This window comes from Sphaeramia orbicularis, chromosome 16 (assembly GCF_902148855.1).
Source record: "Sphaeramia orbicularis chromosome 16, fSphaOr1.1, whole genome shotgun sequence".
Taxonomy (NCBI): Eukaryota; Metazoa; Chordata; class Actinopteri; order Kurtiformes; family Apogonidae; genus Sphaeramia; species Sphaeramia orbicularis.
In genome coordinates, this window is record NC_043972.1 from 25,692,898 (window position 1) to 25,720,538 (window position 27,641).

At 37.5% G+C, this 27,641-nt stretch overlaps 1 protein-coding gene across 1 annotated transcript in view; it reads left to right on the forward strand.

The window, feature by feature from the left end:
* dnah5 (dynein, axonemal, heavy chain 5) overlaps window positions 1-27,641 on the forward strand; it is a 153,966-nt gene that overhangs the window by 86,989 nt on the left and 39,336 nt on the right. Inside the window, exons 65-73 of the mRNA XM_030157779.1 lie at window positions 494-670; window positions 8,256-8,459; window positions 9,250-9,429; window positions 13,831-13,968; window positions 16,107-16,242; window positions 16,457-16,638; window positions 17,405-17,539; window positions 20,858-21,013; window positions 25,776-25,958. Of these exons, the coding sequence (XP_030013639.1) occupies window positions 494-670; window positions 8,256-8,459; window positions 9,250-9,429; window positions 13,831-13,968; window positions 16,107-16,242; window positions 16,457-16,638; window positions 17,405-17,539; window positions 20,858-21,013; window positions 25,776-25,958 (1,491 nt within the window). The remainder of the gene's footprint in view (window positions 1-493; window positions 671-8,255; window positions 8,460-9,249; window positions 9,430-13,830; window positions 13,969-16,106; window positions 16,243-16,456; window positions 16,639-17,404; window positions 17,540-20,857; window positions 21,014-25,775; window positions 25,959-27,641) is intronic.

The window sequence follows — 27,641 nt, forward strand, 5'->3', positions numbered from 1 at the left end:
ACATATATCCACAGTGTCTCAAATTCTGCTCATATGTCCTCAGGTCAATATGTGTTTATCAGTGGATGTATATTTATTTTATATGTTGTATATATGCCCTGTGATGAACTGGCCCCGCCTTCACACATAGGTAGCTGGGATAGGCTCCAGCACCCGCGACCCTCTCGAGGATAAAACTTTTCATGCTGAATAAATGTTGTATATATCCTCCTGAGACCCAGCAATGCATTTTTGTCCTCTGTAAGGGACGAACGTTTGACAGTTTTACTGAAAAAATGCTGTCCGTTGCAAAGGACATTCCATTAAATAAATAAATAAAAACAATTTTAAAAATGTATCTGAAAAATACTATTGCATTATGCACTTTCCAATCAAGACAATTGTTTAATGTAAAAAAAAGCTAAAAATGTTCACCTTCTTGGGTCTCAGGAGGATATGACTGTTATAATGTCTGAAAAATGCTGTTTATTATTTGTCGTTTGTGTACTCAAAGGTGTTAAAGGAAGTAACAGTGAAAGCACAGGCAGCAGAGCGTGTAAAAGTTGAAGTCCAGAAGGTGAAGGACAAGGCCCAGGCCATTGTAGACAGCATCTCAGCTGACAAGGCTATCGCTGAGGAGAAACTTGAAGCTGCTAGGCCTGCCCTTGAAGAAGCCGAGGCTGCACTGCAGGTATGGGAATTAGAAACTGTAATAATCAGTATTTTGATAGCAAATACATCTCTCTTCCTTGTGTACAATAAGATAAGATATGCCTTTATTTGTCCCATAAGGGAAAATTCCAATACATGCATACAATGAGTTTTGTCCACAAAAACATCTACAAAGGACTGTGAGTTTTTTGTTGCTGCTAAACTGGAGGAAATTATATAAAATAACTCAAGTGTGTATTTCATAAAGCACCCAGAATTGGTCAAATTCACTGCAAACTGGAAATTCCCAGTAAATAGCAGCACACATGTGCCATTTGCATGGATGTAAATTGGGGAATATTCATACTGTACCTTTTTTATTTTTTTGCAGAACTGCCTCTTTCTATTAATACTACATAATTAATTCAATCACACCTGCAGATGACACTTTCATCCTGTGCAGTTATATAATCATGCTGCAATCTAAAATTGTGTACAGAGATATTTCAGATTCAGTGACACAGCTAAAGTCTATTTTGACATACATTTAAATAATAATAATAATTATAATACATCGGTTTTATATAGTGCTTTTCTAAGAACTCAAAGACGCTTTACAATAAACAGCCAAGGGACAAACATACATCAAACGGGTAAACAGATACAGAGTTAATACTAAACGGTAATCAAAGAACAAGTACAGAGACAAATACGGACAAAAGAAAACACACAAGAGAAGGTAGATGAGAGTGGATGAGGTTGAACAGGCAGTCAGTTTTCGAATGATGATCTGAAGAGTTGGCTTTTGAATGAGGTGAGTGTGTCGGAGTTCTGGATGTGAATGGGTAGGGAGTTCCAGAGGGTTGGGGCGGCGATGGCAAAAGCCCTGTCACCCAAGGTACGGAACTTAGTCTTGGTGATGGGGGTGAGAAGGTTAGCATCTGCAGAGCGGAGACGGCGAGTAGGGGAGTGGCAGTGCAGTAGATCAGTCAGGTAAGAGGGGGCAAGGTTGTGTAGGGCTTTGTAGGTGATGAGGAGGATCTTGAAGTCAATGCGCTGTTGAACAGGGAGCCAGTGAAGTTGACGGAGGATGGGTGTGATGTGATCTCTGGAGCGGGAGTGGGTGAGTAACCGGGCGGCTGAGTTCTGAACATACTGTAATTTTTGGAGGGCAGTGGAAGGAAGGCCATAAAGAATGTTATTACAATAATTTAGTCTGGAAGTGATGAAGGCGTGGATGAGTGTTTCGGCAGCTGAGGGGGAGAGGGTGGGGCGGAGACGTGCAATGTTGCGAAGATGAAATTTCAGTAAATTGTGCTGTAGATCTAAAATACCAACAAGGAAAATAATAGAAGTTGGTCTGTTAATATGGACCAATATGAAGGAAATCCTGAAAAACATACAAGTACAAATCTAGTGTAATTTATGCTGCTATTAGTATTAATGTTTACTATATTTGAATGCAGAAAAGGTTTCATTTGAGTATGATATGTATTTTATCAAATGAGAAAAATAAATAACTGATTTGACATTTGCTGTGATGAGTATTTACAGCTCACATAAGCATTTTTTTCATGATGAGACTTCAAATCAGCAGAAATGGAGACTCCTGCAACTGATGGTTTGATGTGTCCCAATATTTTTGTCAGTTTAGTGTGTCTATTGTACTGACCTTTGGAGCTTTTTGTTTTTGCGCAGTCATTTCTTTTTTAGAGCCATGTTAGAATAACTGCTGGATGGACTGCCATTAAACTTGGTACAGATGTTCATGGTGCCCAGAGGTTAATTCCTAATGACTTTGGCAGTGCGCTGATGTTTTTATCTCATGCCACCAGCGGGTCAAATTCCTTGCTAATGCAGTGAATACCTGTCTGCACTGGTTTTTATCAGCATTACTTTGCCCCAAAAATACCCACAGGGTTTAAAATTGGCCATAAATTGTTTGTTGGAAGAGTTTATTGCACTCCCTCGTGTGTTTTAAAGACTCTCTCACCCTTATTTTTCTTCTTCGTTCTTTGTGCTTCTCCAGGGTGCCACTTAGACCCTTCCACTACTTGATGTGTATAGCTGTATGCAGGTTTTGCCTACAGCCTTCCCACCCTGGTGTGTGCGAGTATGTGTGTAACCATGGCTGTGTCTAAAGTTAGCATTGCTCTCTAGAGCTTAGAGCAGTGTTGTAATTAAAGCTGTCCTCCTGGGTAGATGGTTGCATACAGATTTCCTGTGGCAGGTCCCCGATTAGAGTTTTTTTTTTTTTTTTTTTTTGTTCTTTTGCTGCTGTTGATAGCAACTTTAAATTTCCATACAGGCAACTCCAGAGAAATCTGTTTGAATTGTGAACATCTGCTTTTTAAAAACGTGCTTAAAAATAGATAAATAGAGCTAAATAGATAAATAGAGCTATCGCAATCTGCAGTACACTTGACTACACTACTTGCTTTTCCATTGGACATCTAGGCAAAACTTTACCGATATTTAATAAATGTCAAAAAAACAGAAGTGCATAATGTCGGGTTTTCCATTAAATCACAAATGCGATGATTTGTTTATTTACTATCACGAGATGACACGAGAAGTCATTCCATAAACATGGTGACGAACGTAAATATGGTGTTGATTAACAGATATATTCATTATTATTACTAGCAGCATTGTACCCATGGTGCCATTGTACGATAGCATGAGAGGCTAAAATTGCCCAGTATACCTCACAACATTTGAATATGGACATAAAATTGTGGCTAGTAGATAGTCAGGTAATGATTCTATTCATTTGGTGAGTTTGGCGGTGATCGGGCCTGTGAAGGTCTGTGGTGAGCTCAGACTTGGTTCGAGGTGAGCTGGGACCCAGTCTGAGATGAGCTGGGACCTGATCTGTGGTGAGCTGGGACCCTGTTAAAATCAGCCAGCATGCCTCACAGCATTTTAATACGGACATAAAATTGTACCTTGTAGATAGTCAGGTAATGTTTCTATTAATTTGGCGAGTTTGGTGGCGATCGGACCTGTGAAGGCAGAGGAAAACCCGTACAAACGCCCTCCTGTGCTGCAACATCGATCACACATTGATCGGACACAGAACGTGCATTATAGTAGGATATATTACCACTCTATCTGGCACTAAATTAAAAAAATGAATGGGTTTCCTGGTGTGTCCACACATGCCACGACATGTTTCTTCTTCCTCTTTGCTTGTTGTAACGCACGTCAACATCTGTTTTTTTAATTCACCTGACTCTAGTTGTGAAAAAAGGTCTTTCCATTGCAGTTTTGCATGATATACCATTTGCAATACGCCTGGAAAACCACCTCTTGCCAGCACAAAAACTTTTAATCGAAAAACGAGACTTTTGGCAAAATTGTCATTTTTCCATTAGGTAAATTTTTAAGTTAAGGTAAGTTATATTTGCGCAATTTGAAGGTCAATGGAAAAGCAACTACTGTTATTATAAAAACGAAGGACAGTTTTGCATTGTGTGAAGAGGGTTTTTCTGTGTTCTGATTGGTGGAACGTCTGCGGCACTTAATCTGAACCTTTTTATTAACTCACAAAATGCTGTCACTTTACTTTAAAGTCATTTTTAACTTAATATTATGCCTCCTGAACAGATGCAGTGAATCTACCCAAATGTAACCTAATGTATTATACAGTAGTTAAATCTCTTTCTTTAATTTATCACCCCTTCAACACAAGCATAAAACAGCACAAGCTTAAGTTTCCACCAAGTAAATGTATCTAATTGTTTCAGAGTCATCTATTTCAGGAATGTGGTTGATCCAATCCAGTGCTTAATTTGCATATGAGTGGTGTAGCATAATGGGAAAATGTCTAAAGATTAACTGTTAAAACTCATGTCATTACTGGCCTACTTACACTCTAGTTGGCAGATCATTAACAGGTGACATGAACCAAAAAGTACATTTGTTTCTTATTTGTTTTTTTTTATTACTTGCAGTTTTTATTTCTTTTTCCAAACATATCATCACACCTCAAATACTAACATTAAAGCACTGGTACATTACCCACCCGTAACCAGAAGGGGTCTTCATGTCGATATAGTGCAGTGGTTTCCAACCTTTTTTGGCTCATGACCCCATTTTAACATCACAAATTTCTGGCAACCCCAGATATTCAAAACTGAGACTCTTTTTTTGCTAAAATTAATTTGTTTTTGATCATGTAATAGTTTGCTATACTATGTTGCAAATAAACATTAATTTTAGACGACATTGAGTCTGTATAATGTATATTATTATGGACGGAGGCAGAAAAGCCAGGTGTAGATTACTGCACAAAGTGAGAATTTGATTTTCCTTGGTCAGGATATGTACAGTCAGTCCAGCTTGGATTTACAAGGCTGACAATTAATACTGAACGAACAATACTCATACTATGAATTATGAAAGAGCTGCAGCATCTGAAACCGACCGTAATGAACATTTGACAGATAAACATTACCACAGCGCTTCAGTTTCAGCTTCACAGTTTGTCATGTCTTTTATGGATTGTCATTATCTCTATCAACTCACCATATATTTTTTATTAGTAATTTTTACTTTTATTTTTATCAATTATTAGAAATCAGGCAACCCCATTTGAATTCCAGGTGACCCCGAGGTTGAAAAACACTGATATAGTGGCTTTTGATCCCGCACACATCAACTTAGAGTATCCATGTACATAATATATACATACTAGTGCTGGGCAGCGATTAAAATTTTTAATCACAATTAATCGCGTGGATTTCTGCGATTAATCATGATTAATCACATAGTTATATGGGGTGGGGGGGGTGCCAGCATCAACAGCGTGTATTTCCTTTCAGTGATATTTCAGACTGGAAGTACTCCGGTGATAAAAAATAATTCCACATTGCAGTGCTTCCAAACACCTGTGTCCTTCTCAACCCCACCGTCTGAAGACATTTAAAATGAAAATGTCCATGGAAACGACCGCTACTTTTCTCCATGTTTATGTCCCACCAGTTTACTTCCGGCTGTGAGTGATTGACAGGAGTCTTAAGCCCACTAATAAGTACTAATACTAATAAGCCCAATAATATGTGATGTTCAGTTGTTAAAAGCAAGCAAAGGTGGCCCTCTAGTGGTCGGAATAAGTTGTACTAACGTATGTTTTGTCGTTTTGGTGTTCCCGTAGTCAGTTCGGACATAAGAAGGGACTAACAGACACGTTTCTTTCAGTCTGTTTGTATGGCCGCAAAAACATTTGTCTGTGAGTATTTTATGTTCAGTTGTTGTAAGAATGAATAGTATAAAATATCTCTGATGTGAACCTTTGTTGTTGGATAAAAAGACGTTGTAAATCTTAAATTAATCTGTAAATGCTAATCGTTAGCGTGTCAATGGATTTTCCCATTCAAGTTAGCATCGAGCTAGCGATCTTTTTCCCATTCACTTAAATGTATAATGCCATGTGAATGTATTAAGGCAATGAACAGAACGGATACATATTTTGCATGTATGTTGCAGTTTTACAGTGAGTCTCAAGTAAAAGATTTGGAGAGAAGTTTTGGGCGTTCGGCTTTTCTTGTTAAACCTGTTGTCTATCTGCCGAGCTAATCGCTACACGCACACAAGCAGGGGCAGAAGAATATGAGTTAGAATAAAACGGCATCAACGTGTGATTTTAAAAAATTGTCGGCGTTATTTAATGTATGCGTTAACGCGGTAATAACGCGTTAACTTGCCCAGCCCTAATACATACACCATAAATGTGTTCACAGAGGTGTCTAATCATAATATATACACATACAAACATAAGGTATGTGATTATTGTCTTTTCAGTGTGAATCCTCTTAGCCTTTTGTCTTTGAAATCTAAAGATTCCAGGTATTTGCTCCATTTCAAAAGATATTTTTCTGTCTTGTCCTGCAGCCTTTATGACATTCTTTCATATACCACTACTTTTCCCACTTCCGTTATCCACTCCTGGAACGGAGGCTCTCCATATTTCTTGCAGTTACTCATGATAATTTGTCATCCAGTCATTAGAACAGTTTTGTTTTTGTTTAGATTTTTTATTGTACTAAGGATGTTGCACAAAGCTAATCTGAAAAAATCAGAAATTGAATCTGAACATGATAACACATTTCATACGAACAGCTGAGAAGACAAAAGTGCAAGCGGATGATAAATTAGAGTGTCTGGTGGGTGCCTCTCTGGTGGGAGATTCACAGCACATCCAGGCTGATAAAGCAGAGTGGAGACAGAGGAAGGAAGAGAGAACAGGAATGAGGGAAAAGCAAAAGGAAGAGATGGTGAACAGGCAGGGGGACCAAACAACTCTCTCTGGGACATTTCCTTTACTCTCCAGCTGTTTGTCTCATTTTAATCAGTCCCTTGAGGAACTCCTCTATCCCCCTCTACAGAAGAGCTGTCATTCTGTCGGTGTCTATACTTGTAGTCTTCATGCCTGCTTTATTTCAGCTCTATCTACCCTTTTCAGTGCTTGGTTATGTTTCCTCCAGTGGCGGCTGCTCGTCTTTCAGACAGGGGAAGCTCATTGTCGGCTTACATAAAAAAAATTGTCAAGTTATTTAAACATAAATTCGGCCTTCCATTCCTTTTTAAGAAAATGGTCAGTGACCTTATTGTACCAAGTAGGCATCTTTTCCAGGGACTGGACCAGTGTCCTCTGAATGTCCTGCAGAGCTAGGCTGCTTAGATTGCCTTGGCCCATTGTGTTGTGGGTGTAAGACTTCAGCCTTTTTAAACTACAGATGCTCCTTTCACTCTGACCTAGCCGACAGTTTGATTGATTTAACTATCTACAAAACAATATTAAACTCAAACAAGAAACGAATAAATTATGTAACTCAAACAAGAAAATGCTGAAATTATGTTAAATTGAAACAAGGAAGTCCAATGAGTGTGTTTTATTTACAGTGCAAGAAAAGAATAAGTCATTTCATAGTGGTTTATCTGATTTCACAGCAGAATGCGCGATGGTATTAAACTGAACTGTGTCAGTGAAGGAGTAGATCTCAAAATAGCTGTCAATCAAACGGGATTTGGCCTTTCAACTGATCATCCAATCAGCACATGGGATTCTGGCGTCCAGCCCGGCCAAGCTCCGCCCACAGCTCCATTCAGCCCCAGAGACCCCCGGCATCCGGGGGCGGGACAACATCGTGGCATTTATCCAATTACTGTCCACTTTTGAGGCAATGAAAAAAACTGTTCCACTCAGTCCCATTGAAGCCCAGAGACGCCCGGCGTCTACAGGTAAATGCACTGAGCAGAGATCGTATGGGAAAACAGCGCAACGGGAATGGATGAGAAGTGAACAACATCCAGTCCACTGATTTGTGATAAAGCTGATTCTGAACGAACTCATCTTTGAGATGAACGTGTTCTAACACATTTGTAGTCAGTAAAATGTTAACACAACCGTACATATTTGACCATTTAATTTTCATAATTTTGGGGGAAGCCAGGCTTCCCTTGCAGTCTATGAGAAATCGCCACTGGTTTCCTCTACCCTCATGCTGCTTATCAATCTACAGTATTGTCATTGGAAGGACAAGTATCTTACAAGTTCAAAAACCGAACCAAACTAGCCCGTCCCACACCTGTAATGATTTCTTCTTTCTTTGTCCACCTAGACAATCAAACCCTCAGACATAGCTACTGTACGAACACTCGGCCGTCCACCTCATCTCATCATGAGGATCATGGACTGTGTTCTGCTGCTGTTCCAAAGACGGCTCAACCCTGTTAAGATTGACCCAGAAAAGAATTGCAATACACCATCCTGGCAAGAGTCACTCAAACTCATGACAGCTGGAAACTTCTTGGGCAGTTTACAGGTAAACTCACCATTATTAAAGGTGTACAGGTAAGATTTAAGCAGGAGTTTGATGGTGACACATGAACCAAACATAATTTGGGAGACACTTTGGTACAAATTTAGTTTTACATTACAATGTAAAACAGTATCATAATTCATTTCCATCAGAATTAAAAACAAATTTCTCAGGAAAATTACCTCTCTGTCCTTGTGATTTCTGTCCACAACAGACAGATACACATACTTTGCCGTGGCTTACTCAATTTTTCCTGCTCTTGTATTGTTTGATTTATTTTTCTGCCCATCATTTCTCTTTTTCTTCTTTCTTCCCCCACCTACTTCCACCCTTACGTCAGTTCTTTTACAGAATCCTAGCTTGAGCATTGATATATAATGTTTGTATCTTTTTGCTTTCTTGCATTTTCTGTCCATGTCTGTTTATTTGTTTTTTGTTTGTTTTTTTGTGTGTTGTGCTCACTTATTTCTGTAACATCCTGCTCTGTTGTATCTTCCCATTTTATTTCTTGTTTCCTTCCCCCACTGTGCCTTTGCAGTTGTTACTACCTACTGCATTTTGTTTTCCACCAACACACCCACCAAAGCCTCTTGTGTACTGTTATTTATCCTTTCCTTTTCTTCTAAATGTATCTATGGTACTTTATGTGATTACATACCTCTAACATTCCATGTTAGACGCAGTGAGCTTTTTTCTGGGTAGTGTCATAAATAATCTTTGAAACTGACATGGAATTCTTCAAAATTAAATGAGTCTGTGCCTTATCCCTTTTTTTATGTCTTCTATCTTCCAGCAATTCCCCAAAGATACCATTAATGAGGAAATGGTGGAGTTGCTTCTACCGTATTTTGACATGTCCGACTACAACATTGAAACAGCCAAGAGGGTTTGTGGAAATGTGGCTGGCCTCGCATCCTGGACCAAAGCCATGGCCTCCTTCTTCTCCATTAACAAGGAAGTTTTACCATTAAAGGTAAAGTGCTCTTCAATATAATGCCACAACAGTGCAGTGCAATGGCATTTATTGCTGTGCAGTATAATAGTGTGTCATACAATATAACGTCTTTTTTCAGTCAGTATTCACTTTGTCCACTCTGTGTTGAAAACATTAATTGGATGTTTGTATTTTGCCCAGGCTGTATGAGTTATTCCTGCTTAACTACACTTAACTGCTGCTTAAAACAATACGTCAGACTTAGAATAAATATCTGAAATGAATATCCTCCCACAGATTCATTAGTTCTTCTCAATACCAGATACCCAAAGAAGTGGTTCAAAATTATAGGAAAAAAGTTATTCCCAATGAAAAATCAATCTGAAGTCTAAATATAAGCATTTCCAAATCGCTGAAAATGCTCAGTGAAAGGGATTTAATTCAACAAATATGATGTAAAAACCTCACACTTCCAGATTTGCCACTTTTTAACACTTCGTTCAAGAAGCTGTTTTAAGAAAAAAAAAGCATTTCCACAACTCACCACAATACACCATCAGGTTTAATCCAGACTCTCACCTTCACAAAATGAAAACATTTTCACTACCTATACATCGTTATTGCAGCCTCCATAATAATCACTCAGTATCATTCAAAGATTTGGTCCAAAAATACAAAATGGGAATAGGTGACGCTGACATTGGCTCAGAATGCATCATGGGCATTACAGATAATTAACCTTGGTGCAGCTTGGTCCCACTCACCAGTTCAGATGTTAAACAAAACCTCTCGGCCATTGTTTGCTACAAAATCCTCCTCTCTCCATGCCTTTGTATGCTCAGTGACCTAATGTTAATTAACATGCAAGCCAAACACAAAGACAGCTTGATGGTCTTTCTTTTGCCAAGTAAACAATCCTTAAAAAATAAGAATTGAGTCAAAGTGCTCAGCTTATTAATTTAATCAGTATATCTGTATAGTGCAGAAATCACAGCAGGTCATAAAAGTGGCACCAAAATCTACCATTTCAACATTAAAATGAATCCAGATTAGCAAGATTTTAAAATACCTACCCTCTTGTTTTGTCTTCATTGATTCTAGGTATAAGCACAGGTAAGGGCTACTTACAGGGTGTTTCTCAGCCCACCTTGGTTGAGTGATGTCAAACTCAGAATCAGGCTCAGTCAGACGGGGCACATGTCTTGCAACCCAAGTGGGATGTTCTTCTCACAGTCACCTAGCTGGTTTGTGTGGATCTATACTTTTATTATATCATTACTTAGCCATACTGTACTACATGTGACCTTTGGACACACTCACACTCTGTATAAAGTTCATAAAAGCTGTGAGTTCTGCATACAATCTACCGGTAATCTACATCCCAACCAGCATGTCCATGTGGGCCCCAGAAGGGTTACATTTGGGCTGCATACAAGGGTCCCATTTGGGTTTGTCCGCATTTTCCATGGTGGCCCCACATGTATTTGGCCATATCAGAATCAGAATCGGAGATCTGAATATCTCATATTATTTATTCTTCACACTATTTATCCTACGATATTTATCTTTCATGTCATTTGCTCTACTTCTCATGTTATTTGCACTACTTAAATTCTATGTTTTACAAATATCTTAGTTTGCAATACTTGTTATTTTTTAATTTATATAACTGTGCCTTTTACTGATATTTATTGTTGTTTTACTGATATTTGTTGTCTGTCTGTAAATTCTTGCACCAAACCTGAGAGCTTTACCTCAATTTCGTTGTACTTGGTACAATGACACAATGACAAAGAGATTCTGATTCTGATATGGGCAAACACATGTGGGGCCACCATGGAAACTGTGGACAAACCCACATGGAACCCTTATATGCAGCCCACTTGTAACCCTTCTGGGGCCCACATGGACATGCTGGCTGGGATAACACCATGTAGCAAGCAAATTGGGTCAAGGCCCTTTTGGAATACAGCTGCGTCAACCAAGCCATGGACTTATCTGCAACTTACGTAGCATATACAGTACGTGTAACAACTCTGAGGAAACAGTAAAAACACCTGTCACCATATGCAAGTTGTATTCAGATGCCAATACTCTGTCGGTATGCCTGTTTACCCTGTGTATGCCAAATAAATCCTCCCTCTTTGAGACAATCCACTGTTTCACGCTGTCTTTGTGAAACGAACGACGACATTTGTTATACGCTCCCCGAGCTCCTGTACAGTGACTTCCAACTTCCCATCTTTCTTCTCCTCAGGTAGGCTCTCGGCAAACTTGAAAGGGTTCCGGAAGGACTTTGCTCTTTCCTTCTTTTTCCTTCTTCTCCATTTCTGGATTGACTCAACCTTCCGTAAGATCGTAAGCCTGTCGCTGATCAGGACCAGAGTGCTTCCAGACCTTCCTTTTCATTCTTCTCTACCCTCCTCCTCCTCCGCCTGAAAATCTCTCTCTCTCGCTTCACTGTTTCCCTGGGGATGTTGTTCCTTTCCACCATTTCCCCAAACCTCTCCTGGCCTCCTTCATGTATGATGTTACCAAAGAGTTTCAGCTTGATGGTTGCACTGCCTCATAACCTTTATATTAATTATTGTTTTTGTCCCCTTTGTTTTTTTTTTCCATCAAGTAGGATCTTATGTTGCATTTGCTGTCTCTTTTTTGTATAATTATTAGAATAGACTTTTTTGCCATTTGCACAGATACATTGCAGTATAGGTACATTGGAATTTTTGCGCATTAGAAAAAGACATGAATAAAAACAGAAACAAAACATAAACACAGCTAAAACATATAAAAACAGTTATTGCACAGACAAACATAAATACACATTTGTAAAATAGAGTACTGATCAGAAAAAAGTAATAAAAATAAGAGTACTGGAAGGTAAAAACAAATTACTGCACATTTGAAATTAAAAGTACGGGGAGGTAGAGCAGGTTTACATTACTTATTATCATGCATTATATCAATCAAATACTGAACAGGGAAAGGAAAGGAAAGGACAAAACTATATAAGAATATGTTATGCGTGACATACAGAGGGTCTGCGTGGGATGAGCGTGTCCTGTGGGAGTGGGGGTGGTGGGCCCTGCAGCGTGTCTCCTTTCTGTCTTCTCATGACCCACTCCTGGTGTTGCTGGGCTCTCAGGGGCTGTGAACATGTTGACCCCATAACGAGACACATACAAACCACACATTAGCACCTATGGTCATAATAATAATAATAATCATCTTGATGCTTTTTTTAGTTCTTAAGCCACAGCATACACACATAGATCGGACTATGGCTTATTAAAAAAAAAATTAAAAAAAAAACACAACAGCACCATGAGCCAAATTTCACTGCTTCCAAAACCAAGTGATTTAATGCATCTGTCCCAAATCCTTTTTTTTTTTCCTAGTCGGTCTTCTTGCCAGTGTAGCCTGTGGATGTCTGATGTGTGATGATCATTTAAAGCCTCGCCTGGCAGAATGCAGTAGCAGTTTTGAATTGAGTTCACCATGACTTTGCTTGATGTTTGCTTCAGCTTTCCCCTCCGACAGTGTGTTATTATTTTTACCTGATTTCCATCTTCCCTACTTATCAAATCTCATTTTCTCACCTATCTAACCCTCTCACTCTCCCCGTATTCCCTGCATTTTTATACCTCTGTCCTCCAAGGGTTGCTTTTTTTTTTTCTTTTTACATTTCCCATCTGCTTTATCCCATTCACAACCCACATTTTCTCCATCCGTCTCCCACACATTATTCTCTACAACCCTAACCTCAATGAGAGCTTTCCATTTTTTTTTTATCCTGACCTTTTGCTTTAGTGTCGAACACAGCCTGGCAAATTGATTTTCTGGTTTCCGGCTCGGTGGCGGCTTCCCTTTAAGCTGGCCAGACAGACATATAGCTACGCTGCTTTCAGATATCAATTAAAATTAAACACAATCCTTAGACCTCATCATCACAAGCCAAACAAACACACTCACATACTTAGGCACACACATTTCTCTAATTCTCAGTCTCTAAACCTCTTGGATTGCTTTCTCCACACCCACAGCTCTTCCAGAAGTTATCCTCTACAGTGCTCAGAATCATTTTACTCCTCCCTTGCCCTTCTCGTCACCCCTCTAGTTCATTTCCATTCCTTTCCTTCCTATAACTTTCATCCCCTCTGGTACCTATTCTCCACTCTTTAGTTTGCTATAACAAGCTAAACACTTCCATCGGAACCTGTGACAGCTCCTTACATTCTTAAACTAAAAATGTTGGCATTATGTTACTATTATAAGAGCAAAGTTCTGTCTGTACATTTTCTTTTTCTCTCTCACAGTCTGTCTTTCTTATCTCATTCCCAAGACAACTGATCGTGAACCTTCAGGCTTTTATGTGTAATAAAAGCATTACAGATCACCCCTCTCTGTCTCTCTCTCTCTCTCTCTCTCTTTCTTTACCAGGCGAACTTAGCAGTGCAGCAGAATCGTCTGGCCATAGCTAATGTGGACCTTCAGAAGGCGCGTGCTGAGCTGGATGCCAAGCAGGCGGAGCTGGATGTTGTTCAGGGAGAGTATGAGAAGGCCATGATGGAGAAACAGGTCAGTAACAGAAGTCTGTTAACATATACCACAGAATTACACACACAACATAATTATACACCACCACAAAAGAAGCACTGATATTGCGTCATTTCACATAATAAATTATACAGTTCTATTGTTTCTCTATATAATAAACACTTATTACATTTTATAAATTGGTGGCGTTTTAATTTTTTAATTCCTAGATATAAAATAACATTATGCGCTACAATACCAGACTACATAGTTGTATCGTAGTTCATGGTGTTTGAGAAATTTGTTGAGACAAATAGGTAATTAAAACACTACCAGTCTATAAAATGTAATAAGTGTTTATATTGTTGTATAGTCTGGTACTGACCTTCAGGGTCCGATCAAGCCAAACTGAACATCAACATGAAAAAGTAAATTTACACACATTATTTATCAAGTGGGCTCATTTTTTAGCTAAAGATTTCTATTTTATGGAACTGTTATCATTTTTAAAATACCATGTGTAGAAAAAAAGTTAGAACCGATTGTATCGGCTGGAAAGCTATTGGTTGATGGATTTACCTTTTTATTTATTTTATGAAATTATTCCTATGTTGTTCTGTTGTACCCATTTTATGTACAGCACTTTGTGATTTTCATCTGTGAAAAGCGCTTTACAAATAAACTTTACTTACTTACTTGTACTTTTTACACCATAGCCATGCCCCAGACATAAAAATATAGTTTGAATTTGATGCTAAAAATTATATCTGAAAATCAGAAAATGTATTTAATATGTCACATTTAAAAAGACTATGTGTGAACTGTTACAGAGAAGTTACTCTTTATTTGTAATTTACCTATATCAGTATGGAGCACCACAAGTTGTAAATAACACTGTGTTAGTATTAAATACATTAAATAAAGCATTGTGATTATATCTGGCTTGTTATTTTAAAAAATAAGTCAACATTTTGGGTGATGCATACAATGGTAAAGAGTCGTCCATGTGTTACTACATTCTCATGTCAATAAAACAGAGACTTTTTAATATTTTACTCTAAAATGTATTTTCAGCGTAGTTGAACATAATGTCTAAAAGGCTTTGTGTTACTTGATGTCAATCTTTGTCAAGAACCACATGTTTTGAATGTAAACATTAAAAAATTGATGTCTGTTTCAAGTCCACGTGTTACCGAACAGTAATTTGACATTTTTCACCTAAACATTGTATTTCCCCAAATTTTGTTATACATAATGTTAAAGTGCTTCTTAATACTTACTCAAATATGTATAATACATGTATATAAGTTACTCTGCTTACATGACAGAGACTGTTGAACACCAAATGTGTCCACGTGTTACTGCTTAATCAGACCCTTCAGTGTTTTTGCACAGGTAGAAGAATGTTACTAAGGTTTAATTATTATTGATTTTTCACCTCATTGTGATCCTCTATGTAAATGTCACCATACAAGTGAGATACAGCAATGTCACCAAGATGAATAAAACATAGGATTCAAGTTTGTTACCAGTATGTCCCTTTTTAAGTCTGTCACACTAATACAACTTGTACACTGCTATACATGTTTACTGTCACAGTACAGTCTATCCTGGGGTAATTAATGCAAAACTATGTGCATCAGCATTTCCTGATTAGGAATTCTAAGCATCAGACTCGACATTTTTTTTCTAATTTTGTAATTAAGACACTTAAGCTGTTTGTTTTTCACTGGTCCAAAGCAGGTTTCAAAGCCTGGTTGCATTTGATACAGACAAAGCTTACTGACTTTGATATGTTTCTTGGTTAAAAAGAAGCCCAAACCCAGACAATGTTTATTGATGAAACAGATTACTATAGGGCATACAACCTCATTATTACCTGTGAACAGCTGGTAAAGAGATCAATAATAGAAACAAGTGTCTGAAAGGTGCTGTTGACCTCTTGCCATGTAATTAAAAAGGAAAACAAATTCATGAAGTGAGAAAGGCTGTATCCAGACAGAGAACAATGATATTCCCGCACATGTTCCAGATGTTATTTAATACTCAGACACATTGGGAGTAAACATTAGGATGACAGTTAGATGGATGGTTCAATGCAGCAACGCATGAACAGACAGACGAAGGCCAAACAGATCTTATCAGCCCGCTGACCTCTGTGTTTGCTCCTTCCCTTTCAGACGTTGCTGGAGGATGCTGAGCGCTGCAGACACAAGATGCAGACAGCGTCCAGCCTGATAAGTGGTCTCGCTGGTGAGAAGGAAAGATGGACAGAGCAGAGCAAGGAGTTCGCTGCCCAGACCAAACGCCTTGTTGGTAGGTTTTAAAGCAGGCTATGAAGCTTAACTATAATTAAAAAAATATATATATATCGTGAGAGATGATCCATTTTCACTGATATGCAAATGCATTTTAATGCATTATGCATAATTTGCAGACCTACTTCTGTGTGCCATCCATGTGGTCAAGCTATGCATGTAAGTTTACCTGCCTTGTGTACGCGAGCCAACACTTTTTGGTGTATTTCCAGGTGATGTCCTTTTGGCCACGGCGTTTCTCTCGTATTCAGGCCCCTTTAATCAAGAGTTTCGGAATCTCCTGATGACTGACTGGCAGCGGGAGTTGAAGCAGCGTCACATCCCATTTGGAAACAACCTCAATCTGACTGAATTACTTATCGACGCACCCACAGTCAGTGAGTGGAACTTGCAGGTATGTAATCTGCATATATTAATCACAGCCGGCATCAAAAGAGCTTTACTAACACTGTGCAGGTTCATCATATACAAACGGATAGGTAGAAAAAGCTGTGGTTTACATTTGTCAATAAATTTCACAATATGTCCCTCTTGTATCCTCTTGTTTTCTATTTCCTTTTAACTATTTGTCATAAAATACAATGCCAAAAATGTTAGTTAGTTAGTTTAGTTTAATTTCGAGCACACAGAATCATCAGATAACAAAGAACCACACAACATGGTCAAACTACATTTTTCGGCGCTTGAAAAGGAGTGGGATGAAGTATAACCTCCCACCCCCTTTTACACAAACTAATAATGAAATTAATTCCGCTTCCTTTGCTTTGTTAACAATTTTTACCACTTTTTTGTTTGTCTGTTTGTTAGCAAGATAACTCACAAAGTTATGGACAGGTTTTGATGAAATTTTCAGGAAATGTTGATACTGGCACAAGGAACAAATGATACAATTTTGATGGTGATTGGGGGATGGGGCTGATCTGCCTAGGCGGAGGTCTGTGCTCTCCGAGTGCTTTTCTAGTTTTTCTACGATGACATAAAGCATCCATACAAACCATTCAGATGCACTTTTTTTAGTCACGTCACACATTAATTATTTAAATTATTATAGCAACTTGACAGCAAATTTCTCTCTGGGATAACTGCATTTATTATATCATGAAATTCTGGTTAGAGTAAAAGACTTAGTTTGTGACCCTTATTTGTCTCTCCTCCAATAGGGTCTCCCCAATGATGACCTGTCCATCCAGAATGGCATCATTGTCGCCAAAGGTGCCCGTTTCCCCCTCCTAATTGATCCCCAGACGCAGGGAAAAATCTGGATCAAGAACAAAGAGGCCAAGAATGAACTGCAGGTTTGAGGTTTTTACTCTCTGTAGCTGAAATATGCTGTGTCTGAATTTGTTTTTGTTTTTTTCTCCCATATATATTTCATGATGCACAGTGAGGGTATAAGTAATTGAATTTCTCTCTTGAAATTTATTAATAGTTCTTACATAATTCCCTCAGCATTATGTCATTATGCAGCCTTGCCTTTCGGTCCAAGAACACTGTTTCTATAAGCTTTTTACGACACATTTAAGAATTGTGTTTTATTAATGTCAGGGCCATTTTCTGTGTTTGTGGAGACTCTATTTGCATCTTATTGTCCACTTTACTTTAATGTGTTATAAATTTCTCCTTGTGGCACTATTCTGTTTTGTCTGTTATATTGCAAGTATTGCACCTTATTGCAGGCTTAAAGAGAGCCACCAAGGCCACTGGATCTGTTAGAAGTAATTCTTGAGCTACGTGATCCTGTTATGAGGGTCTAAAGATGTTTTTCCCTGGCATTGAGTTCTAGCCGTTCACATGTCATTTTATCCAGTTCAGTTCAGTTCAGTTCACATTTTATTTACAAATCATTTAAAATATGTATGCAAGTTGTATTCATAATTTCCAGCAAGATATGATTTTGTAAAAAGGGTAACCCCAGAAGCTATCCATAGCTTTTAAACGGAGGCCCAAGACATTAACCAAAACAGTACAATTTATTATGAAAACAATCCCTATTTCTAACTGAACTAAAACCTAACCCTTGCTCTAAAAATGACCTAAGGTTATTCTAATAAACACAGACAGTTCAGAATTTAGACAGAATCAACACATCAGGCAAAGAAGTACTATAGCACAGACTTAAATTAAACATAATTGAGAAGCAGTTTTTGTTTTAACCTTTTCATGCATGAATTATGAGAACCTTAATCAAGAATTTTTTTGATGAGTGTTTTTATTCCTCTTTAAACGTGAAAAAAACAGTGATTGAAAACATTTTTGTAAAAAATAAATAAAATAAATTTTAAAAAAATGTTAAGAAACACATTTAAAAATTAAAAAAAAGTAATAATAAGAAGAAAAATTCTCATGAACCTATTTTTCATGAAGTTGCAAAAATGTCCACTCAGCTGGACACCATGTGTTTAATTTTTGAAGCAAAGAAACATGGATTTACTGATAAATTGCGTGAAAACTATTACTATTACACTCAGGGGAGATCTACACAGTGTTTCCAACTCATGTCAGAAAAGATATGTAATGTGTTAAAACTTTAACCCTTTCACGCATGAATTATGAGAACCTTATTCAACATTTGTTGTTTTCCTGAGTGTTTTATCCTTCTTTAAGCATGAAAAAAAACCAATACGATTGAAAATTTTCTTCTGAACCTATTTTTAATGGAGTTCCAAAAATGTCCACTCAGCCGGAAATTTTTGAAGCAAAGAAACATATATTTACTGATATATAGTGTGAAAACTATGAAATAAAACACTTTTAATGCTGCTATTCTGATGTTTTTACACATTTTAACATACTCTAATACTAGTCACTAGTCACTTCATGGAGATAATATGCAAAGAAACCCTTTTTGTTAAAAAAAAAAAAAAAAGTTAATTACAGTCTAATAACAACAATAAGCAACTGATTTACACTCAAACATGTTAGTGCAGATCAGGTTTATCAATAACAGAAAAGTTACAGTAATGGTATGAATTGCAGTGTATGGGATGATCCATAAGCGTCCACCGTGTTGGCTGATATGGAACTAAAACAACAAAACCCATGAATATACAAGAAAACACCTTTGAACAGCTGTCCACTGTAATGACCACTATGCATGAAAGGGTTAAGAAAGATATGTGCAAAAAACCAAAACAACAAAATCCATGAATATACAAGAGAACAGCTATAGAATAGCTGTCCACTGTAGTGACCAGTATACATGAAAGGGTTAATTGCTTTTAAATATGGACAAGGAGGGAGACTCTTTTATGGTGCTCTCCATCTCATTCCAAGTCTGCAAACCTTTAACTGCCACACTAAGAGTTGAGCATTTCAGTTTCCCTTTCCACAGACTAGTCAGTCACCATCACCTGGTAAATAAATACCTTTATAGCTTATAGTGTCATTTATCTTCTGCACAGCTGAGCAGTCAACCATCTCTCAATGTGTTCAGTTAGGGTAGGAATGAAACAGAATATACAGCCAAGGTTCTAGCATGCACACACATACAAGGTCAGAGCCACTTGGTTAATTATATATATATGTATTTGCAATATGTATATTTATTGAGCTTTTTCACATTTACATTTTCACACCTTTCAAAAACACTTTAATAAGATGGTACGTTTTAACATCAGCCAGCATCAGCCTCAGTCCTTCAGTCCATCCCATGACACATTCCTGTACACAGACCTGACATTACCATCCATCCTCAGACATCTGAATGTCACCTTAATGTGTCCTGAGCGTGTTTACACCTAGCATCAGAGCTGTTCGCAAGTATTCAGGTGTCTCAGCGTGGATGTTAATGTCAAGTCTGAACAGGACCTAAGATCTGTTCCATTTAAGCCTCAATGTATGTCAGACGCCTCTCCTCTCTGAGTTCAAGGACAGGTCATTGAGCTGATACTTAACCACAAAAAAGGACTGAAATCTATTTTGAGTAGCTATAATTTCCAATACTGCCATGTTGTCTTGGGCTTGGCAAGACTCTAAACCCCGGAGTGGAAGTTGCTTATTCATTTAATGTCTATCAGTGTCACAGTCAAGGATTATACTACTTGATCTTAAACAGTCACAGAAAAAATGATTAAACCACCCTTGTTTTCTTCAATTTCTTGTTCATTTTAATGCCTGGTACAACTAAAGGTACATTTGTTTGGACAAATACAATGATAAGAACAAAAATAGCTCATAGTAGTTTAATTTCAGAGCTGATATCTGTCCATTTTCCATGGTTTTCTTAATAATAACCAAAATCCCTTCAGTTCTTACATCAATATCTATGGCATTGTACTGACAAAAACAGTGCTTTTTGGCATTCCATGCTTTTTTTTCTGTCTGTTTTAGTCACATGATACACACAGGAGTTAGTACTTGCATAACCATTGTTTTTGATGACTTTTGATGATGTAATAACTTTTTCCGTGACTGTAAATAACAGATTTTCTCACTAGGTTGTTGGGAAAAATGTGAATTGTCATTCCAGGTAATGAGGTAGTTCAAAGCCTCCATGTGACAGGAAGCTCTTGTTACTTGATGTCTTCATTAAAACCGTGTTATTATTATAATACAATTCAAAATTCCAATGATCCTCAGGGTAAAGTAATGGCGCTGTTTTTACTGTATTCCAGATCACTTCACTGAATCATAGATATTTCAAAAACCACCTGGAGGACAGCTTGTCCCTTGGGCGCCCTCTGTTAATTGAAGACGTAGGGGAGGAGTTGGACCCTGCTCTTGACAACATCCTTGAAAAGAACTTCATCAAGACTGGCTCCACATATAAGGTACTACAGCAAAATATCACCCTGAGATATCCCTGCTTTTTGTTGGTGTTTTTTTTTTTTTTTTTACCTTGGTTAGTAGAGTGTGAAAAAAGGCATGATAGGACTAGGCCAGTTCCCTCTTGCCTTGCCAGCTGTCACACCTGTACAAATACAGGTTGATGTGCACAGGCAAGGAAAAGCAAAACTCTGCCTGAGAGTGTGTTATAGCCATAAGTACAGGCTTGATGTTATAGTTTTTCCAATATGGGCATAGTAGTATTACTAGTCTTTTTTTTCAGGAGCATGTTTACTATTTTTATTCAGATTTCACAGAAGAAAACATGAACATATTCACATCCACATGGTTATCCTTTAAAATCTCCTGAGTTAGTCAGAAAATCCTTTACATCTTATGCCATAGACCAGTGTTTTTCAACCTTGGGGTCACCTAGAATTCAAATGGGATCACCTGAAATTTCTAGTAATTGATAAAAAAAAAAAAAAATGTTAAAAATTACTAATAAAAAATATATGGTGAGTTGACAGAGACAATCCCAATCCATAAAAGACATGACAAACTGTGAGTCTGAAACTGAAGCACTGTGGTACTGTTTATCTTTCAAATGTTCATTGTGGTCAGTTTCAGATGCTGCAGCTCTTTCATAATTCATAGTTTGAGTTCTTGTTTGTTCAGTATTAATTGTCAGCCTTGTAAATCCAAGCTGGACTGACTGTACATATCCTGACCAAGGAAAATCAAAGTCTCCCTTTGTGCAGTAATCTACACCTGGCTTTTCTGCCTCCGTCCATAATAATATACATTATATAGACTAAATGTCCTCTAAAATTAACATTTATTCGCTACATAGTATAGCAAACTATTACACAATCAAAAACAAATTAATTTTAGCAAAAAAAAAAAAAGTCTCCGTTTTGAATGTCTGGGGTCGCCAGAAATTTGTGATCACGAGCCAAAAAAGGTTGGGAACCACTGAGATAGACTAAGCCGAAGCACAGAAACACTTTTGTAGAGTGCAGTTGTATGTTAAAGCAGTGCTAGGAGCTCAGTAAATCTTTACTTAATACTAATTACAGCGTGCCAGGCTCAGTGACAATATTCTTTTGCTTTACAGGTTCTGCTTAGGTTAACATGTAAACACGCAAATTTTCTACACAGTAATGAAATGTCATGACGTTAGAATGCCCGTGAAAAAAAAAACATCCGTAAATGTACAATTAATTTAAGTGGCATTTAGAGTCATTTCAAATGAAAGCAAATTAAAAAACCCACGCTGACCCTGCTTTTAATTTCTAACCGTACTCAAACAGACTTTAGCCATGGCTCATCTAATGAAATACACTCATAATGGAATTACAGCCCATTAAACAATTTAACTTCTCCAGAGAGTCTCACTAGCTTCTAGAAAATCCATTTCCTGTTCATGGAAGTGAAATCTAGTGTTGTTTATGCTCAAAAACCAATGTCTTTGCTTTTGTTCTTTTGCCTTCTGGCTAAATGATGAAAGATGGACAGTTCTCCGTCTTAACACCGTAATTGCCTGTAATGTGCTGCTGAGGTTACATATTTTTTAATTTGGTAAATTGTAGAGCATGTCTGAATGGTCCTTTTTTCCATCTGCAATTTAATTAGCTTAAATGACAGCCCTGGCAGCACTCAATGTGAATTCTGAGTATTATAGGGAATTCAGTATTATACATTTCAGGGAACAGTCTGAATTGGTCTATCAATATATCTACCAAAAAACTGGATTAAAGTCCCACTGAAGCATTTGTGTTTCCTAAATAAATGTTTTGTTTTTATGTATTGGTTGTAAAAGTGTGTGTAATATTCCTGCAACAGAGAGACCCACAGCACATACAGTATCCTGTCTGTATGTGTCATTTTAAGAATTTTAACTATGCTGCAGCTATATTTGTAAAATCTCTGTTTACAGCCACAGAAAAGAACAGTGAAAGTTTGTATTTCACTCGCTCATCATCACTGCTCTATAGCTATTCTGCCTACTTTGCAGCTGCCTCCCTACATTTCACACATTCAACAAACCGCATGCACACGTTCTCTCACATTTACACATTAATATACCCAGCATATTCTGCAACTTCGCAAATAAATACACACTTGTTTTGATAGCGAGTAAGCACATGTCAACACTTACTCACACCCCATTCTACCACAAGTCTCTCAGCTGCTTGATAAGAGACCAGATTAGAGGTGTCTGTGCTCTGCCTTATGTTTCCTTCTCCCTTCCTCTCCTGAAAAGGTTTAACTTCTATTAATATCTCCCTGTGAAGTGCGAGTGAAGACGTCTGCAAATGATAGCTCCAGGGACAAACCAGCAAATAGATAATTAGAAGTCATACTGCCACGAGAAATTTAGCAGTGATCAGAGCAAAGTCAGGAGCACATGCCAGTGCACATACTCAGACACAGGAGAAGCCATGAAAATGACATGTTTTTTTACCACTGCGTCTATAAAGCCATGATTATTGACACAAACATCAAAATGGAATTGCTTATTATTTTTGCCAGTATTTCATAATAATACTTGTGGTAGATCCTTAAATAAACATGTCCGTTAAAACAAATACCGGATTGTGTGATTTCCATCTTTCTCCCTGTTTCGGTGTATTTATTAAAGTACTTTTTTTTGTACATCTAGAGCAATGTACCAATGAAACAATACAGTCGTGGAAAAAATTATTAGACCTCCCTTGTTACTTCAATTTCTTGTTCATTTTAATGCCTGGTACAACTAGAGGTACATTTGTTTGGACAAATATAATGATAAGAACAAAAATAGCTCATGGGAGTTTAATTTCAGAGTTCATATCTATCCATTTTCCATGGTTTTCTTGTAGTGATGAAAGTGAGGAAAGAAAAAAAAAACCTGAACTTTTCTGAATGACTTCAATGAGTAACAAACCTGGTTTGTTTGTCTTCTGGATGTACTGCGACAGAAAATCGACATTTCTATCAGTTTCCTCGAGCCAGGACCACGTGAACTTATTTTTGATTAGTCATACTCACTTATCTTTGAAGGCTCACTGAAAATGTTGTGTTAGGAGTATGTGAACACTGAATACATCAAAAGAAAGAACAGAACTTTAACTTTTGAACACAAAAAACATTTTTATTCTATCTTCATTCATTCATGAGACGTAAACATTTGAATATAGGTCATTTTCAGGAAAAAACTGAATTTTGAGCAAAAAACTGAGAAAATTGCGTTTTTTTTTCAAAGATAATGATTTTCAAGATAAAACTGATATCCTATTTATATTTTGACTCTTTCTTATTTACAAACAGTAACACTATATTCAAAATCACAAAATAAAATAATAATAACAACAATAAAAATAACAAACAGCTCTAAGATATCCCATCATTCCACAAAATGTTAGGGGAATCCACACCAAACTTAAGACAAAACAACTTCTAAAGCACCAGGTTCCTTATAAACTTTACACATTTACATACATCAATTATAAGTCTTCCACATATTAGTTTAGCTTTTGGATATAAACACTTCAATATTCCTCATTTTCAAGAAAAACAAGAAACAAATGCACTAAATACTGTAGATTTCTGGGTTTTCCTTGGCTGCGCTACGTCTTCCTGTTGGACCACTTCCTCATGTTGGACCACCTGCTGTGTTTGATCTGTAAATAATTATATGCACATCTAGTTATTTATCTACGTATGAATATATGTATTTATTTATTTCATACAAAAGCCATATAAAACAGTATCTTACCTGTGTCTTCTCCTTGAATGTCCACTATAAATGTCTCTTTTCTCTTCCTCCTGTCATTGCCTCCATGTCGCTCCATGCCCCCCCCCCCTTCCTCATCCTCCGTGTTAGACCCTCACTGCTCCGTTTTCCCGTGTCCGTATCCCTCACCTTTTATTTCTCCGTTACTGTCTCTAAAAGGTTCTTCATATATTGAATTGTCGGACTCTGTCTCCATAATCATCTTTAAGGCTTTTGAAACTGCGCTCGGTTCCTGCAGTCGGCATTTCTTCATTCAGAGCGACTGCTGCTGTATGCGTTGCTATAGGATACCGGTTATTCCAGTTCGAAAACTTTACACCCGGTCCTTCATTTTTCCGAAAAAGCTGCATAATTGTTTGTTTTTGGACTAAGGAAAGTAATTCACATGATCTGCAACAGCTCCAACTACAGTATAACAGTGAAAACACAGATTGACGGAAAATCTCGTCAATGGCAAGGAAAGAGTTAATTTACCGGAACGTAATGCTCAGTTTTCGGAAAAAAAACAGGATTTCTGGCAAAAACCGGAACACTTTCATCACTATTCTTGATAATAACCAAAATCACTTCAGTTCTTACATCAATATCTATGGCATTGTACTGACACAAACAGTGCTTTTAGGCATTCCGTGTTTTCTTTTCTGTCTGTTTTAGTCACATGATACACACAGGAGTTAGTACTTGTTTGCATAACCATTGTTTTTGATTACCTTTTTTGACAGTTTTTATTAGTTATTTATCATTTTGTTATACAGAACATAACAAACAACAAATATCAATCAGCAATAGATAATAGTCACAATCTAATAGTAAAGATAATTTAGGTTACACTTATGAAATAGCAATCAAGTAACACCATAAAATTTTTAGAGCAGCAGTTTATATAACATTGTTTTTGATGACTTTTGATGGTCGAATAATTTTTTTCCGGAACTGTATGCCAGTGAATACTAACATTTCTTTCTCCTTCTCATTGTCTTCATTTTTAGGTAAAAGTGGGAGACAAAGAGGTGGATGTGATGAAAGGCTTCAGGCTTTATGTGACCACCAAGCTGCCGAACCCAGCTTACACCCCCGAGATCAGCGCTCGCACTTCCATCATCGACTTTACCGTCACCATGAGGGGACTAGAGGACCAGTTACTGGGCCGAGTCATCCTCACAGAAAAACAGGTAGAGTTCCCACTGGCTATTCATAACTCATACAGTACTTTAATCTACATATTAAAAAAGCATTTCTGTGCTGTGACATGGTTACCGTTTCCTTTTCAATATTTCAGTATGTTTCAACAGAATAGACGTAACTGTGACTGAATTCAATTGCCTGGACTGTTATACTTAGGTGAAAAACCCTTAGAGGCCGTTTTAATGCAAGCTGTGAACATCTTTCACTACTGTGCCCCTAATTTTCTCTATCTTGCAAGTACAATGTGTGTGAAAATATAACTGTGAGGTTATTATCACCCTTCAAATAAAGAACATGAAAATCATTATCGCCCCTGGACAAAGACGGAGAAGAAACAACAGTCCACCTATAAATAGTACATATGTGCACAATAGCAAAAATACACACACCTGAAATGTCAGGGAGTAGACTCATTCATTTTGGGCAATAGAAATGCATTAATAAATAATACACTGAATACTATATTAGGCTAAATGGACTCATTGATTGTAAGAGGGAAAAGACTACTAAATTCTCCAGATAAGTAATGTTCCCTCCAGTAATGGCTGATCTTAACATGAAGGGTTTATGCCAGATGGTGAAAGTGGCTCTAAATATGGATTTTATGGGGGTACCAAATGATCTGCCTTGGTGGAGGTCTGCGCTCTCCGAGTGCTTTTCTAGTTTGTTTGTTTGTTTGTTTGCCTGTTAGCAAGGTAACTCAAAAAGATATAGAAGGATTTTGATGAATTTTTCAGGAAATGTTGATACTGGCACAAGGAACAAATGATTAAATTTTGTTGGTGATCGGGGGTGGGGTGGGGTGGGGGTGGGATCTGATCTGCCTTGGCGGAGGTCTGCGCTCTCCAAGTGCTTTTCTAGTTATTTCATGTTTTTAACTGTGTAGGGAACCTTCAGGTTGACAAATTTCCATCTAATTTTATAAACAAGAATAGTTGATTTCTGAGTGAAAGTATACGTATAAGGTCGTTATGTTCCACATCTCATCTACGCATGCGCATTGTAATCTGTCAGAATATGTCACAATGGTGGCTAGTACGAAGCGGAAGAAACGAACAGGCAGGAATATATTCATGCGAACAGTAGTGCACATTTGTATTCTTTCACATTATAACTTTTAATAAGTAAAATATTTTGAGGCAAACAGCCATACAGTCTGTCATATAAGCATTCAGCACAAGTCAGGGATGGGGCAGTTGTCACTCAGGGAATTCCCCGGGCTCTCCCGATTCAATCAGGATCTGTAACTCTGCAGCACAGGATTTGTGAAACAGGTCATTTACTTTACGTTCATTAAAATGTACTCAGAGTAAGCCAGAAATCACATATATTCTACAGAAAGGATAAGTGAATAGCTTGTGTTAATACAGTCTTTGCTTAGTAATCAAGTTTTTGCCAACAATCCATTTGCAAATATATTGTGTATTTTTTCACCCACTGGGCTAAACGAAACTTTAAATTTATTTATTACAAACCTAGTTCTTCTATTAAAGGAAGCCATGCATATGAGACGTTCTGGAATCTTTGTTAATCAATGCTAAATGACCTGTTTCACCAATCCCATGCTGCAGAGTTACAGATCCTGATTGAAAGACTTATAAGATTATGTTTTAACATTAATATTATATATATAATAATAACCACATATTTGGCCTTATTTGAAAGGTCTC